General features: G+C 40.6%; 1 protein-coding gene across 8 annotated transcripts in view; it reads left to right on the top strand.

Annotated features, from left to right (window-relative positions):
- Positions 1-16,393, top strand: part of FNDC3B (fibronectin type III domain containing 3B) — a 320,028-nt gene that overhangs the window by 56,358 nt on the left and 247,277 nt on the right. For all 8 annotated transcript variants that reach the window (XM_037046517.1, XM_037046521.1, XM_037046516.1 and 5 more), the window contains exon 2: positions 10,723-10,861. In XM_037046517.1, coding sequence (XP_036902412.1) covers positions 10,751-10,861 — 111 coding nt within the window. In that variant the 5' untranslated portion in view covers positions 10,723-10,750. The remainder of the gene's footprint in view (positions 1-10,722; positions 10,862-16,393) is intronic.

Here is a 16,393-nt window from a genome sequence, read left to right as displayed (position 1 = left end):
ATCACCTTGGAGGGGTACAACTTTAGTCATATGTAATTTGTTTTTTAGTGTTTTTTTCCTCTGCTTAACTTTTAACCATCTGGACTGCAAGATAATACAGGATAACCTCCCTTAAGCTACTTTAAAAAATGTTTTGGAAATCATTAATTCTGTATCTTGGTGAGGGAGGATACACCAAAAACTCACAGTTGTTGCCTTTCGGAAGGGGGAACTAGAGGATAGGAGGGAAATGCACTTTTATTGGGTGTCTTTGAAAATTATTTGAAATTTGTTCCGTGTGCTTGTTTTATCTAAATTTTAAAAAGTCACTGACCTATGCATCTTTCATCAGCCCTTCCGCTTCTGTGTTAAGTTGCCAGATGTTTCTGTGTTACAACCAGCTCACTAATACCACTGACTTCTCGCCATCACTTTCTGAGGCTCTGTGGCCAAATTCTTAACCTCTCTCAATCTTAGTTGCTACATCAGTGAGAGGGGGACACCCCCTACTCCACAGGAATGTTGTGGGGCTAGGTGAGCGTGAGTGTCTGGGGGCTTCACACAGTGCCTCTTCCCGCCAGGCTGTGGGAACTGCTTAGAGCTCTTCCCGCAACCCTTTCCCAGGACACGGTCAGTTGGTGGGTGCTCGAAACACCCTTTGCGTCCAATAAAGGGTGTTGCAGTGAGGTACCCAAATGGTTGCACATATAGGAATTGAATTCATTATCTCTACAAACCCGTAATAAAATACATTTCTGATTTTATTAAAGGGGAATCTGACAGTTATGTTAAAGCATCCTATTACTGGTGAAGAAGCTAAGGTGCCGAGAGCCTGTGCAGTAATAGCTTGAACCACAGCCCTGACAAGCAGTGGGGATCTGTCAACGCGCTGTGCGGCTCCAGGCAGGCAAGAGTGCCAGAGGGCTATTGCTGGGCAGAAAAGCATGTCTTCTGACTTTCCATCTCACCTCTTTCCCCTTCCTCGTGCAGCATCAAGGTAGACTGGTAGGGAGGTAGGAGGTCCTAGATCTGGAGGGCGCTTAGAAGTGACTTTTTTATTTTCATACCACAGTTTTCTAGGCTTTTTCTTCAACATACTATAGAAGGAATATAAACAAACAGACATACAATTCGAAATTTCACTGAAAATACACATCTTCAGTTATTGTCATCCTTAGATAAAGTAGGTGGCAGAGGTAGCTTGGACATGTGTGCAAACAGGGGACGTAGCTTTGGGATGCTCCCTTGTAGGCACTAGACTGTCACTGTGTGGCATCTGTGAGGTCTGTGAGGTTATGTGCTGAGTACGTGGAGTCTAGATGTTGCAATAAACATGTCTAATCACATCTGCAAACTTCTTAAATAGCATTTAAAAACAATGAACAAAGCAAATGAACCTTTGGTTGGTAAACTTTTTTTTTAATACATGAACCCCCTTTCCCTTTCAGTTAATAGTATTTGCAGAACTAAGCTGTTATTTATGTGTGGGTATGGATCTGAGGTCCCAAGATTGTATGTATACAGTGATGTAATTTTTTCCCTTTAGTTTTTATGTTTCCTTAAAGATACAGGGGTGTTCTGGGGCTCTGGAAGTAAACTATGTATATGCACGGAGAATTATGAACATGGCCTCAGATTACATAAAATGTTTACATATAACTCTTAGATATGTAGACCGCCCACCCTCACTGAAAATAGTGCCTTCGTAATATGGTAGTTTTGAGTTCAGACATGACATTCTTTGCGATTTAAGCAAAGTCAAATTACAGCATAGACAATGTAGTCACTGATAAGGTGGCAACTATGTCGGGTGCCAGGCGCTACTAGACTTATCAGGGCGATCACTTTGTTAAGGTGTAAACTGCCTAACCGTTATGGTGCACACCCAGAACTAATATAATATGTATGTGAGCTGTAATTGAATAAAAAATCATCTGTGGGTTTTACGTGGCAGTCCTCTGTCCTCTCCGGAGCACAGCAAACAGCTCTGTTTTTACTCGTTGCTCGAACCGTTTGTTTATTTTAATCCAGGGTGGTGGTGGTGGTGGTGGAGGAGGAGATGATGGAGGAGGTGGTGGTGCTGCTGCTTTTAATCTAAAAAAGTTGATTTCATAGGATTTCTCTGTGGACTTAAACATTACCACTTAAGTCTTCTGTGTTCATAATTGGATGCAAAAAGCAAGAATGTTTTTAAGGTTAAGAACTTTTTCAGACAACTGTGATTTAATTTCACTAATGAACCCATATCAGACAAGAAGACAAATTCCAGACTATTTGTGCCTCAACCAACCAGCTGGGTGCATACCTCCAGGTACTGCTCATGTCTCAAGAGGTTTTTTTGCACGAACAGCTATCACCACTCCGTCTTTCATTCAAGTGGCAAGCCATGGCAAGAGTCTTCCGGCTGCATAGGACTCAGCTGTAAAATTAGATTGCGTTGGCATGAAAACACAGCGGTTACCAGTTCTGTTTTCTCAATACATTCTTTCCTCAGCTTTTTACTTAGATTCTTCCTCTCTCTTATGCAGAAGGATCAGGTTATAGTCATACAAGAGAAAGTAACAAATGGGTTTTTAAAGTTTGTGTAAACTTCTGTTTAAAAAGAGTTTAGGCTTTAGTTTAATCTGTGGTAAGTAAGCATGGTAGGGAATTGGTGTTCGAAACAGTCTGTTAAAAACAGAAAGAAACCTTAAAGGCTAATCTATAATTTTGTGCTTTTATAAAAGAAGAAATTAATGGCTCAAGTTTAGAGCTAATTATTGCCAAAACCCCCTGATTAGAGCTCAGATTTTCCAATACTCAGTCCTGGGGCCTCTCTACTATAGTGCTTTAAAAAGAAAAAAACAGCAAGCCAAACACACTGGTTCTTCGAGCTGTTTTTAGCAGAGGGTCTGTGAAAAATTCTAATAATAATCCTTATTCCCTCTCCATATCCTTTTTTTGCACACTTAGTTGATTTTCAAAAAAGCAAAGGCGAGTGTGTGTACCAAGTACCCTTCCTCATGGTTTCCCAAAGTGTGCAGGGAGGGGTAAGTGCAGGGAGAGCATGAAAACCACCCCCAGTTCCCTCCTGTCCAATGGCAGCACCCCACATCGGGTTCATAAGTGGCCACGTGCTAATTCCTCGAGGTTGAGCCAGGGCCACAGGCACTGGTGTAGTGTTACTGGGAAGGGAAAGAAAAGCTCTGTTCTCACAGTAGCAGGGAGGTGACAAAACAGATGTGTGCTGATGAGGTTTTTCTCAATCTCAGAGCTAAAGAAGATGCACTGTGCTTCTCTTTTGTCTTAATCTTTTATTTTCTGTTGATGTGGTTGGTGTTTCCACAATTGTTATGAGAAAGTTGCTTTTAGTTTTGCTCAGAAGGCTAGAAATGACAGCTGTTAAGATTCTAGATCTTTAACTGTACCAGTCAGGGGGCTTACCTTTCAAAACCAGCATGAGGCAGGAAAGATATTCTGATGAGGAAAATAAAATAATAAATGATATTTAGACCTCTTCTTCATGGTAGAATGTGCACAACTTTCTTTTTTCATGTTGTGCTCTCTCTTCCCATCTCTCTTTCCCCACTCTTTATCTTTCTAAATCTTGTGTAATAAAGCTTAGAAATGAAGGGGACGCTGTAGGAAGTTATCAGTCCTTGTGACTGATGGTATAAATGCATAAAGGCCACCACCTGTGTGAGGGGAGGGTCATGAAAGCAGTTTCTCTTTTTTGTGCTGCATCATTCTCTGTCAAATTGTGACTTTTCTAGATTTTTCTTTTTTACAGCAGCCAATGACACAAATAAGTGTAAATCAGCTGCACTAAGGTTTGTTGTAATAAGTTCCATTAGGTGTAGATTTTATATTGGAAGCCATTCAGAGACTTTTAATCGCTCATAAAGCACTAGCTATCTGGTAGTTATATTGCTTTAAAAGAGAATACAGTAATTTCTTAGTAACCTCTCAAATTCCTTTGCCCCAAACAGAACGTAGTAAAACAAAACTGTTTCCTTTGATTCAGTAATTGTGTCAGATAGTGATTTCGACTACTGGTGGGGTTTTTCTTGCCTCCAGTGTGGCAAGAAAACAGTTCCCCTTTCTTATGACTGGATACAAATGGCTACAACATTTGTCTGTTATGTTTGTTACAATTTTCTAAAACCTGGCCCACAATCAATTTTTACTATTAGAAGTCAACTGGTACTTTTCTTTTAAAAATATTTTATTTATTTATCTTTAGAGAGGAAGGGAAGGAGAGAAGGAGAGAAATATCAATGTATGGTTGCCTCTCATGAGTCCCCTGCTGGGAACTGGCCTGCAACCCAGGCATGTGCCCTGACTGGGAATCGAACCGTGATCGTCTGGTTTGCAGGCCCGCGCTCAATCCACTGAGCTACACCAGCCAGGGCTCAACTGGTACTTTTAATAGAGAAATAAATTTCCTTAAAGTATGAATCAAACTATGATTTTACTACTGTGTCTGTGACAATATTTTTCTTTGGCTACAGAACAAACATGTAGCAAGCAAAATGTTTAAATGCTGTTCAGATTGTGTGAAGGTGATTGTTTAATCTTTATTTTATTGGAAAAGATACAAACTTTATGGAATTACAATTAACTTTAGTGGTATGAATTCTGAAGGTGATTTGTTTATTAATATTGATTAGATTTCTAAACTTAATTGCTTTCAGGTCTCTATAGTTGATGGGTTTTTATCCATTTGCCATTCACCAAGGGACCCCTTTAGTTTCTACAAATGCACTTTGAATTACAGAATGGAAGCAAAGAGTTAAAACTGGTCATGTGCATTTTTCTTGTTAGTTCCCTTACCATACATATCTAAGGGATACGGTTTTGAACACTCCCGTGGGATAGTCCGGAAGTCAGTAGAAGCCATATGAGGTTGTAGGTGCTTTGAGCTTGGGAGCCTCAGCTGACTGACTGAGACCGAACTCAGGGCACCGTCCGCCAGATCATGTGGTTCTGTTGGGTGGGCTTTGCTCCTTTTTGGTGTTGTCATGTTTCTTTTTCTCTTGTCGTCTGAAACTAATTTGCGTGCTGTACTTCTAACTCACGTCTTGAACTAATGTAAGGAAATTTGGCTCATTGGCCCATGGAGTAAGGACCAGGACATTTTGATGCTAATTTGAGGGCCTGGTTCACAGACTTAAAACCCTCCCTGCACAGATTAGGCCTTTGGTTTTTTCAAGTTAGAAATTCTTCCTGGTATTTAACTGCTTTTCTGGCCTTTGGAAATGGATCTGTGGTTCTTTCCCGAGAATCAGGTTTTTCATGAACTTGGCCAGTTTGTTTCCTTAGTGTAGGCTGGGGCCAAAATATGGTGGAAACCCTTCTCAGACTTGGAGTGGGGGAAGGAAATAAGAGGAAAAGGCAATAAGCCGCTTGCCTAGGGTAATGTAAAAACTGAAGCCCTTTGTAATATTCTTTTAAAGTGAGGTGTTCTTTAAAAGCTTTGGGGGCATATTTGGATGGAATTAAATGTCTTGCTAACAGTGAGGATCTGTTCACTTTGTGTTTTAGGGGGCCCAGCCCCCACCCGCCATTAGTGCAGCCATTCATTCAGTAATGCCAGGTCTCGCTTGCAGGTGACGAAGGTAACAAATGACTTGCTCTCTTCTTAGGAGGGAGGGACATTAACCACAGTGCTCACGTGGCATCCTCTCCCTGTCAATCAAAAGAACAACAGCAACAACAAAAAGAACAAAACTGGCTGGGCATGAAGCAGTTGTGGTTTTAGTGTTAGGATGTGTGGTTAGAAGGAGAGGTTGTAAGGGCCTATGGTGGTTACCAGATTCTTTGAAATGGAAGTCTGCATAAGAACAAACTGAAGAATAGGAGCAAAATCTTGGAACTTTGTGTGACAAAAGAAAAAATTCAGAGGAAAAGAAAGAGTAATAGAGACAATTTATTTTATATTTGTTCTGATTAGTTTCATAGGACATTTATTTGTTCTTTATTTGTAAAGTAGAGCGCTTTAAAGAATGGATTCATTCACATTAGGGACTCTGCTCTCTGTAAGGGGTCAGTGTGGATGTGGTGCAGCGCAGACTAATACACATGCGTTCATGGGTGGGTTTGGCCAGCTCAGAATCACATCCGTCCAGGGGAAAAGGAAAATGAGTGTTTTGTCAGGGTGATTTCTCACAAGACTATCTGTTTTTTGTTTCTCATGAAACAAAAAAACAGTTACAGCTCAGTTATTGAGAAATCACACATCTCAATTCAGGTTCCCTCAGAGCTGATAATCAACAAGTGGTCCAGGATGATGGTGCGAGGCACAGGGCGACTTTCTGAGACCCCACAAGAGACTAGTCCTCTCTCTGTGTGTACAGAGCTAACGGTCGGTACGGTGAAGATGTAAGACAGCAAATTTAGGATATGGCCGTCAGATTTGAGGGAGTACAGTTTGTGGGACTGCTAAATGGGGAAGAGAGAAAAAAGATACCAATTAAACATAACTCAAATTAGGGGTGAGTGTCTCTGGATATGTAAGGCCAAAATGCTTTAGTAACTCCCTCGTGCCTCATCTTAGGGCTGAACACAGTATTGTTACAAGCAATGACTCTACAGCCCTAAGAAACGAATAAGTAAGGAATGTGTAATTTCCATTCACAGTCATTACAGATGAAGTAATGAAGTCCTTAGAGATAAGTATTTGGATAGTATACCTACCACATACATGGCTTTACCTTTAACTTTCATTTTGGAAGTTCTGTCAGCTTTTTAAACTATGTAACATTCTCTAGGTCACCCCAAAGCAAGGGGATTGAAGCTTAGCTGTTGAAGTTGAGGGCCCATGTAGTTTTGGTCTAGGTTACATGTCAAAACAGAGGAGCCTCACTTTTGAGAGAGCCATCACCTCCGAATGATTAATGCATGGTAAGCCTTCCCAAGTGTCCTGGGCCAACCTAACCTTTTGCTTTCAGAGGAAGGGACAAGTGGTTTTCCCAGTGTACAACTTGAATATTTGACTTCCTGTATTTGGAGAATGAATTACAACCTGTGCCACCCCCACCCCTGCTTTTATCATTAGAGAATAACCAGAAGGATACTGCTATGTATTGTAAGTTTTATGTTTTGTGTCTTTGGTTTTCTTTTATAATTCCTCCTGACTTCTCCCTTGTCTTTTCTATAGTCCAGTGGCACTAAATTATGTCTTTTCCATGGTAATTTAAAGACAGGTTGGCAGGTAGTATCTTGTTAATAGCTGGGCATTATCTTGCCTAGAGATAATTTATTGCTTTTTCTATATGTCTCTTGCATTCCAGGCAAATGAAAGTATCCTGTATATGTACATGGAGTGTAAAATTGGTATTTAAACATGCTGGCTATGTAAATCACCCCATCTATAAACAAATGAATCTTTTGCTTGTATTCTAGTCAGGATAAAGTTTGGTTTACCTTTGGTGGAACTCTTAGGGCTTAGAAAACAGGCCTTGGATTTTAACAAGCTGTGGTCTAGGGAAGGAGGAGGACAAATCTGGTTATATGAAGTGAGACTCGTGGCTATATGAAGGGAGAATAGTGGTTTATATTCACTTTATTCATTCTTCCATTTTCCCTGTGATTACAGGCCTGGTGGTTAGGCAGTTGAGTTGAGGCATTAGAAGTGTATGATCTTTGTTAAGTTCCCACTGTGAGCTGTCTGAGGAATGATTGTACATATAGTTGACTTTTTAAAAAAAATGTACAGTTCCCCCTGTATTTCCCTCCCTGGTCCAATAATCCACAATAATCTCTGCAATCTATGAGGTAGATCACCTAGTAACCACTGTCCGGTCCCTGCACCGCCCCCCGCCAAAAAAAAAAAAAGGATTTAGGCAGCTTTTTCTTTATGGCACAGCTGCATTACTCAAAGTTGCCTGTATACTTTTCAAAAGCAGATACAATGATCTCTTTGTGCCAGTGGACTTGTTTTCTTTTTTTTTCAGCTTTGTGCAGGTCCCCATATTGTCTCATCCCGTATGAGACATACATGGGTCTATTGGTCTATGCCACTACTCTTGCAGAACCTGGAGTTTTAACTTTCTAACTTGGACTTGACACCTGTGCTTAAGAGTGCTATTTGGGGGTGCTAGATTGCTACATTTGTTAATAGCAAGTCCCACTTTTCAACAGGCTGCCAACCAGACAGTTTTCTTCCATTGAAATCATCAATGTAAGACATGGTGTTGGTGTTGAGACATTCTTTGATATGAGGGACAGGAGACCAGGAATGCCTGAATTTTACATTAGTTCGAAATGATCTCTTCCGACCCAGTACCTATGATCCCTCCCCAAGAAACAGCGGGAACTGGGAACAAAATAGCACTGTTAATTTAATGTGAATCTCAATCCTCTATATTGAAAACTTCAGTTAGCTTGATTGGACTATTTGGAGCATAAATAGTTTCAACACAAAGCGGGTTCTGACAAAGGACCTCCATCCTGTCCCACCTACCCAGCCCCTAAACTTGTATCATATTTTCTGTCCCCTGTCCTAATGGAAGGTCCTAGAGGCTGGAAGGATCCAGGAGCAGAGCCTGAGTCCGTTTACTCCTGCTGCTTTATTGGGTGAAAAAAGAGAGAGTGGGTTCCCCCCTCATGCGTCTTTGTGAGACGACCAGCCTGTGCCAAGCGGATGAGGGCTTTGGCACCCCGTGCCTTAGCAGAGGAGAGAAGATGGAGCCGTAATTGGCACCATAATGCCGTGGGACTCTCCTTGGGAGAGGAGTGCGGGGGAAGTCAAAGTGCGCACGGGTGCTTCAGTGGTCCTGCATCCTTCATACTCAACCACCAGTGGAAATCACTGCCCTGTTTTTCCAGCCTGCGGTTTTGAAGAAATATTAAATAAAACATTGCGCTTAAGAAATAGGCCTGTGTAATATCACCAATCTGAGGAAAAGCAGCCAGTCTTTCCCCATGCACTAGTAGGACAAAGCGTGTTGGGAATAAAATTGAAATGGGCATCAGTTTTCCATCATTTGGCCTACTCAAAATCAAGCAGTGATGTCATGATGGTGTCAATGGAATTGTCCGAGTTAATTTTATTGTGGAAGGATCTATTTCCTACATCAGGATAGACCATTGGGCTTTGGATTTTGTACTTTTATTTGTTTAGGAACTGAGTAATTGCCTCATAAAACAGCATGATGGTACTATTAACACTGAATTATAAGACCTGTTATTATAGAATGTGCTTCTTTAGTTGAGACAGGACTTCACTGTTTGGCATTTAAAATGATTACTTTCTCTAAATGGGGTTATAATGAATAGTGTAAATTTTTACCAATTTAAAATAAAAAAGTTTACAATCTATTGGGTGGCTTTTATGCATCATTTGATATTTTCAGGGAAGGAGTTTCTTTTCAGTGGCATTGGGAGTGTGGTATATTTAATGTTCATAACGGAGGTGGTTAAAAGTGAGGAGAAATGTTTTATTTCTATCACACCTAAGACCAATCTGAGATAGTTATTAAAGGATTTGCCCCATTGTTTTGCCTGATTTGGATATTAGATATGAAAGGGTTAACTGACCATGAATTTGAAATTTTATAGGACTTTATTATGAATGATTAAAAAACCTAACTGAACTATATGACAGTGGGTTTTTGAATTAACTTAAGTAGTGCATGTGTGTTTATTGGTTTTTTGGTTTTTGTCCATGCTGTTAAAAGTTTCTGTGGCATTAACTGTAGCTGTAAGTGAAAAATATGTAAATACTTCTTAAAGTTACTTAAAATAGGAATTTATTATTGTCCTGTTGTTGTATTGAAAGACGAGATGTTGGTGGCTAGTATGATTATGGAACGAAAGTGAGATTTGTGTTGTTTGACCACTTGTATGGAAGTCATTTATTCTGCTGAAACAATGGAATGTCTTGGGCTCAGTTCTGCAGAAGGTGCCATGGGGTACTCTGAGATACAGGAGATTTCAAGATGTATACAAGTGGTAAAGATGTAAATATATAACAGGTTAATTTCAATTCAAGGAAATAATGGGAGAGAGATGATTAGAAGAGTGATTACCAAAATAATGGCAAGTTCAAAAATTTCAGTTACAGGCCCCGTAGCTCAGTGGATTGAGCGTGGGCCTGCAAACCACAGGATCGAGGTTTGATTCCCAGTCAGGGCACATGCCTGGGTTGCAGGCCAGTTCCCAGCAGGGGACTCACGAGAGGCAACCATACATTGAGACTTCTCTCCTACTCTCCTTCCCTTCCCCTCTAAAGATAAATAAATAAAAAAATCTTTAAAAAAAATTCAGTTACAGGTAATCTATGTATGTGGGGTTTTTTGGTTTGGGGTTTTTTTTTGCCTGGATTGACTGTTTATATATAGTATTTTGATCTGAATAAAAGGAAAAAACTGTCATATAGGTCAGTTGACCTTATTTTCTGTAATTACCTTACATATAATGATAGCACTGATTTTTGTTTGACACTTTACCTTCTCAAAACATTATCTAATTCTATCCTGAGACAGCTCCCTGAAGTTGAGTGGTTACTATTCTTTAAATATTTTTAAAATTTACAAATAAATGACAAAGTTGAGGTGTGGGAGGTTGCATACACATGGCAGCTTGGAGACTCGTCTGTGGTCTCCTAGTTCAGGCTCCGCCATGTACTTTAACACAGGAATACAGTACTGTATGATAAATAATCTGAGTTTCAGCTGACCTCAAGACGAAGCACTTAAATTGTCTTTATCGGAGGCTTTGTGTGGTCCCGAGTACTTTTTTAAAATGGTGGTTCTTTTGCAGGGAGCCGATTGAGTGAAGTTCTCCATGAATGTACGTCACAATGATGATGACCGACCAAATCCCTCTGGAACTGCCACCTTTGCTGAACGGAGAGGTGGCCATGGTGCCTCACTTGGTGAATGGAGATGCAGCTCAGCAGGTTGGTGTAGTAAGAGGGAAATTTAAGTCAAATTATCTGAGGGGAAAACATTGACCCAATCATTGTGTTGAGATCAAAAGATCTGTGATTTTGAACATTAGCAGTTTTAGAGCTAAGTGTTTTTTATTGTAGAATAACTGTATAATTTTTTAAAATATGAGAAATTGTGGTTTTTGAGAACAGCAAATCTTACCTCATCCAGTTAGTATTCTTGAAGCATCAAAAAATTCCTGCTTTTTGAGATGAATCATTTTGGAAATATGCACCAGTCTTTGGAATAGAATGTTACTCATGCCATATATTGTGCTTGACTGGGTTGCCTGGTTGGCTAGAGCAGGACACTCAGCAGACAGGTTGGATTTTGACCTCACACAGGGTGTGGCTGACCTTGACAAGATGCACAGGTCCCTGGGAACTCAGCCTGTCTCCTGGAGCTGTCCTTCCAAATGTGGAGTTCGCTGTTACTAAACATTACAGAATAGATGAGTTATTTCTGAACTCATCCATGTAGCATTTGGGCAAAAATTTGAACCATAAGTAAAACTTACAAAAATTATTGGAGACTGGACTATTTTGATAACATTAACTTTTTTATTGATGACAAAAACTGGGTTTGCTTATTTAGTCTTATACTAATTAAATACCGTTTTGTCTTTGTAAAGTTCTTCAGAAGCATCAAAGTGAAAGTCTTTGCCTTATGAAAGTAGAATTGGAAACAATTGTTTACAAATGTTTACCCCAAAATGTTAGTAAATAAGTTAATCAGCCATTTTTGACATCAGTACATCCCTGCCCAGTCTATTGTAGTGCAATAACACTGTTTATCACGGTACATTAATACTTGTGTGTATCTCTATTGGATCTTATTTTGCTGCTTAAAAATGTTTCTTTTCTCCTTCCTGCTGCAGTAGACTATGAACCCCTTAAGAACAAAGAACCTTGAATAGGCACTCAATGACCATCTGTCAGCTGAATACTTTTCATTTCCTTCTTACCAGTGGTGCAGGTATCTCCTGACTCCTCAGTCTTTGTCTTTCTGCTGGATCATTTTCGCCAACATACTGTAGTGTCTTTTATCTTAAGTACATAAAACAACTACGCCTCTCCCCACCCACAAAATGAAACTCCCTCCCTTGACTCCATGTTCCTGTCTAGTTACCACCTTATAGCTCTACTCTCTACAACAAAACTCCAAATAGAGCCTCTACTTCTTATCTCCATTGCTTTTCAACTCCAGAGTCCTTAATTGTGCCTTCTCACCTTTCTCTACCAGTCTGCTGGTTTTATCTCAGGGTATTTTTCTGAAACCATTCTTTGCCATGTCCACTACCACTCCTCAGCTCCAGGCAACATCTTTCACCAGGATAGGACAGTCCTTCTCACTGGTCTCTCTGCTTTTATTTTACTTTTGTGCCATCAGAAAGCATTTGCCAGTCTTTTGAGTCTTTTTCTAAAAACACGTATTGTGGCCCTGGCTGCTGTACCTTAGTGGATTGAGTGCTGGCCCGTGAACCAAAGGGTCACCAGTTCTATTCCCAGTCAGGGCACATGCCTGGGTTGCAGGCCAGCTCCCCAGTAGGGGGCGTGCAAGAGGCAACCACATATTGATGTTTCTCCTCTCCCTCTCTTTCTCCTTCCCTTCCACTCTGTCTAAAAATAAATAAATAAAATCTAAAAAAAAATAAAATCATGTATTGTGTCATGTTACTGGTGCACTTAAAGCTATCCTGTTACCCGTGGAGTAAAATCCAAGAGCCGCACCCTGGCCTGTCGGTCTTACATGTTTAGTCCTTGTCTTTCTCTTCATCGTTCTTCCACTGCTGTGCTCCATCCGCTCAGGGGAAGGTCTCAAAGTACCGTGAATGGTTTCGGCATGCTGTGTTTGGTCTCCCTTCTTTTCACTAATTAGAAGGATAACAAAAGACTTGGAAGGCATCCTCAGTCTCCTAAGTGTCCTCACTTGGTTCCTGTGCACGTATGTACTCAGAGGCCTGGGGCCCCATTCATGCTATCATGTGTCCTTTTAGTGTTTTGATTTCTTCCTCATTTCTGTAATTCAGTTTGCACAGAATAGCCTTTTATAGATCCTGAACCATTAGTTATAGAATCATTCAGTTTCCTCTTTGGAAGTAAACTCCTCTGTACCTAGAAATGACGAAAGACTGGACTTCCTCAGCAGGCCATGCGGTATTCCCCTATTGTGTGTATTTACCTCAAGCCTAATTAGAAGCTGATTAATCATTTTGGTTTATAAAGTCACATTTTAAATTCATCTGGGACTTTTTCTGTAAAGACAAGGGAAGTCTCTCTGTTTTTATAAATAATCAAATAATTTTTATAAATTATAAAATCGCATTTTAAATTCATCTGGGACTTCTTCTGTAAAGACAAGGGGAAATCTCTCTGTTTTAAAAATAATCAAATATTAAGCTTTCTCAAACTGGGGTACTCTTACTCTACAAAATCCTATAAGAAGGAAATCTTTCAGTCTTTCTAATTAGTAAATATGTGCTAGAAGCATTCAAATTTGTAGGTTATGTGGATCATGCTATTGATGAGCATTAACCCTAAATTGCCTGTAATGGGTCATAATCATTAGGTGGGCAGAGTGTGTTTGGAATATCCCTCTCACTGGGACTAATCCGAGGTTTATCATGCCTTGGTGTTGCCTCTGTTGTCACTGTGGCTCAGCCTAGGCAGGGGGCTCTGTGCCTGACAGTTTTCTTCTTCCTTCTGCCCCTAGGACCCCCCTCCTGTATCTTTCCCATTCCCTCAAGCCTCTGCTCTTTGCTTTGGGTCTTAACATTGACCTTTGGCCTAGTTAAGTGTGTCAGAGTTCTCCAGGCCTGTGTGTGGAACCCGGGTGAAGGCACAAAGGGAAAACTAACCCAAGGAGCAAGCAAAATCAATGATGAAGAAATGCCAGGCAGGAGATAGGGAAAGAGAAGAGGGATAGGGGTCACCCAAAAGGGCAAGGACCAAATATGGGGACCCAAGGATCCAAAAGTCTGGGACTGCAGGGGTTTTGAGTGCTGGCCTGGGGCGCCTGTTGGTATTTGCTGTTTGCTCTTCAGAGCCGGTGTGGTATGGTGCTCAGGGCTTCTTTTGAAAGGATTAGGACATAGAGGACACTCGAGAGAATCACCTGTGCTGGTGTTCGCTGAGGCTTGCACGGTGCTGTTCCTCTGCAGCAGCACTTGGTCGTGTTAATCAGGACCTTGGGAGGCACAGCCTTATGACTTCAGTGATGGCTGTTGCAGGCACTGTTCAGTAGACCCTTGGCGGTGGCATTTCAAGGGAGGTAGCACTTGAGCCGCCTCTCGAGTGTACTGTTGTAGAGAGCTGCCTGCTGGTTATGGGGCTCTTCCCCTGAGTTTCTGTTAGTAGTGGTATGGTGAAGCTTACCTTGTATGTGTTTACAGCTTTCTTAATGCTTTGCAGCTGTGCAGAGAACAGTCTAAACATGTCTATGTATGCACGAGAACCACCACAGTTATGAGAAAGCTCTTCAGTCCCCACAGCCACTCTCCTGATTTCTGCCCTATAGGTTTGAATTCAATATGTATGAGCTCTTGGCAGGCTTCTCTGCTCTGTTCCGGCTCTTTAAATAAGAGACTGTTAATTTTCATTATCCAAAGTCATGTTAAGTTTGCATTCTTGGTCTCATTTTATAGAGGTAGCAGAGAAGGGATGAGTCTTTGCTTAAAATAAAAAGCCATCCTTATTATGAATGAAGATTTAAAAATAATAATGAGCAAGAACAACAACAACAAACACAATATGTGCAGAAGCAACTTAGCAGCTTTACTTATTCAACAGTTTTATTGAGATATATCCATGTCATGCAATTCACTTACATAGAGTGTACAATACAGTAGAATTTACTGTATTCACAGATTTGTGCAACCACAACTACAGTTGATTTTAGAACATTTATTCAACCTGAAAAAAAAAACCCTCACCAATTCTCAGGCAGGCACCAATGCTTTCTGTCTCTGTAGATAATTTGCCCACTCTGGGCATGCATCAGTACTTTATACCTTATTTATTGCCCAATAACATTCCATTGGGTGGATATGCCACACTCTATGTATCCATTTATCAGTTGGTGGTCATTTGGGCTGTTTTCACTCTTTGTCCATTTACACTGTGGGCCTGTTTTCATTTCTCTTGGATATATACCTAGGAGTAAGATGGAACAACTTTACTTTGAACTATTTTCTCAATAAAACACCTCTGCTTCTCATTATAATTTCTTCTACTTTGAACAGATAACTAAAGCTAAATAAAGTTTGCTTCTCTGAATATAGTAACTATATATTATTCTTGAGTTATAAAAATTAGGTTTTGACTTGAGTTTTTGTGTGTGGCGATATAAATTATAGTGCATGCCCTTCAGTAATCAGAATGTTGGTGCCTGTGTTGATATTTTTGGAGCCCAGTGGTATATTAATGACACTGTCTTTGTTAGGGACTTCTAGTACATCTTAGAGATTTAAAAGTGCAGCAGCTATTTTGAGCATGAAAGAGTAAACATCAGTCCAATTTCCTGCTTTTTTGGTTGGTTTTAATAATCTCGAGAGGAATTCTAGCACTCACCAGTTGGAGAAGGAAATCATTAGGTTCAGAACAGAAGTGCTAACATAGTTTCCTGATTTGCTCATTTAACCTGTGGCACTCTTGTCCTCCACGAGGGTGGTACACCACTTCACACTTTCATGTTCTCAGTGACTTCTCATTATGTATTCACTGGGGGTCTGTGGGGTGGGTTAGGGTTGGACACCTCTGTCCTGACTAGCACGTAGCAGAACTTAAAGGACGCGGAGCATGCATTTTGTTTGTCACATTTATGTCTCTTTTTTCTTTCAAGCTTGCAGAATATTGATTGCTAATGAGTGTTCCTTTGTGCTTCTGCTTCAGGAAGTAGATCTCCTTAACTGTAAACAGAAAGCATGTCCCTCCTGCTATCTCAGGATAGCATCCGAACAAGCTTGTCCTCTGAGACAGGAGGTTACATTTGTCTCGGCCGTGTCCAGTTCTCTCGACTTGGCCTGTTCCTGTTGATCGGCACTTAGTATGCCGTTTTGCTGAGAGTGAGGTTCCCTGTCTTTTGTTTCTTCTTTTTAAAAGCCGCTGTTATCCCTAGACAGAATACACAGCCACAGTGTTCCTGGAGCATTCTTTGGAGCACACACGCATTTCCAGGCAGCACATTAAACATATTAAAACTTTCCCTGTTCAGATGGTGCTCGTCATCAGCGTGTCTTTTACATCAACTGTGCTTCTCCTACTAATCCAGTGACCTTTTCTGTTCTGGTTGATATCTTCTTAATAACTTTTCCCCTGACAGCTTCCTTCTTGCATTCAGTAGTTCAGATCCTCTCACCACACCGGTTTACTCTTTAAACATCCTGATAGCCACTGTTTTAGGAGGACCCAGAATGAGTTTTAGCTCTCAGTGTGGTGTAGGAAAATGAATAAACAGTTCTTGGGAACTTTGCCCAGGGAAAAGAGGGATATTCAAATGAGAAT

The sequence above is a fragment of the Sturnira hondurensis genome, unplaced genomic scaffold, assembly GCF_014824575.4.
Source record: "Sturnira hondurensis isolate 20B ecotype Veracruz unplaced genomic scaffold, ASM1482457v3 Scaffold0005279, whole genome shotgun sequence".
NCBI lineage: Eukaryota > Metazoa > Chordata > Mammalia > Chiroptera > Phyllostomidae > Sturnira > Sturnira hondurensis.
The sequence above is the reverse complement of the archived record's forward strand: the minus strand, read 5'-3'. Positions and strand labels throughout refer to the sequence as shown.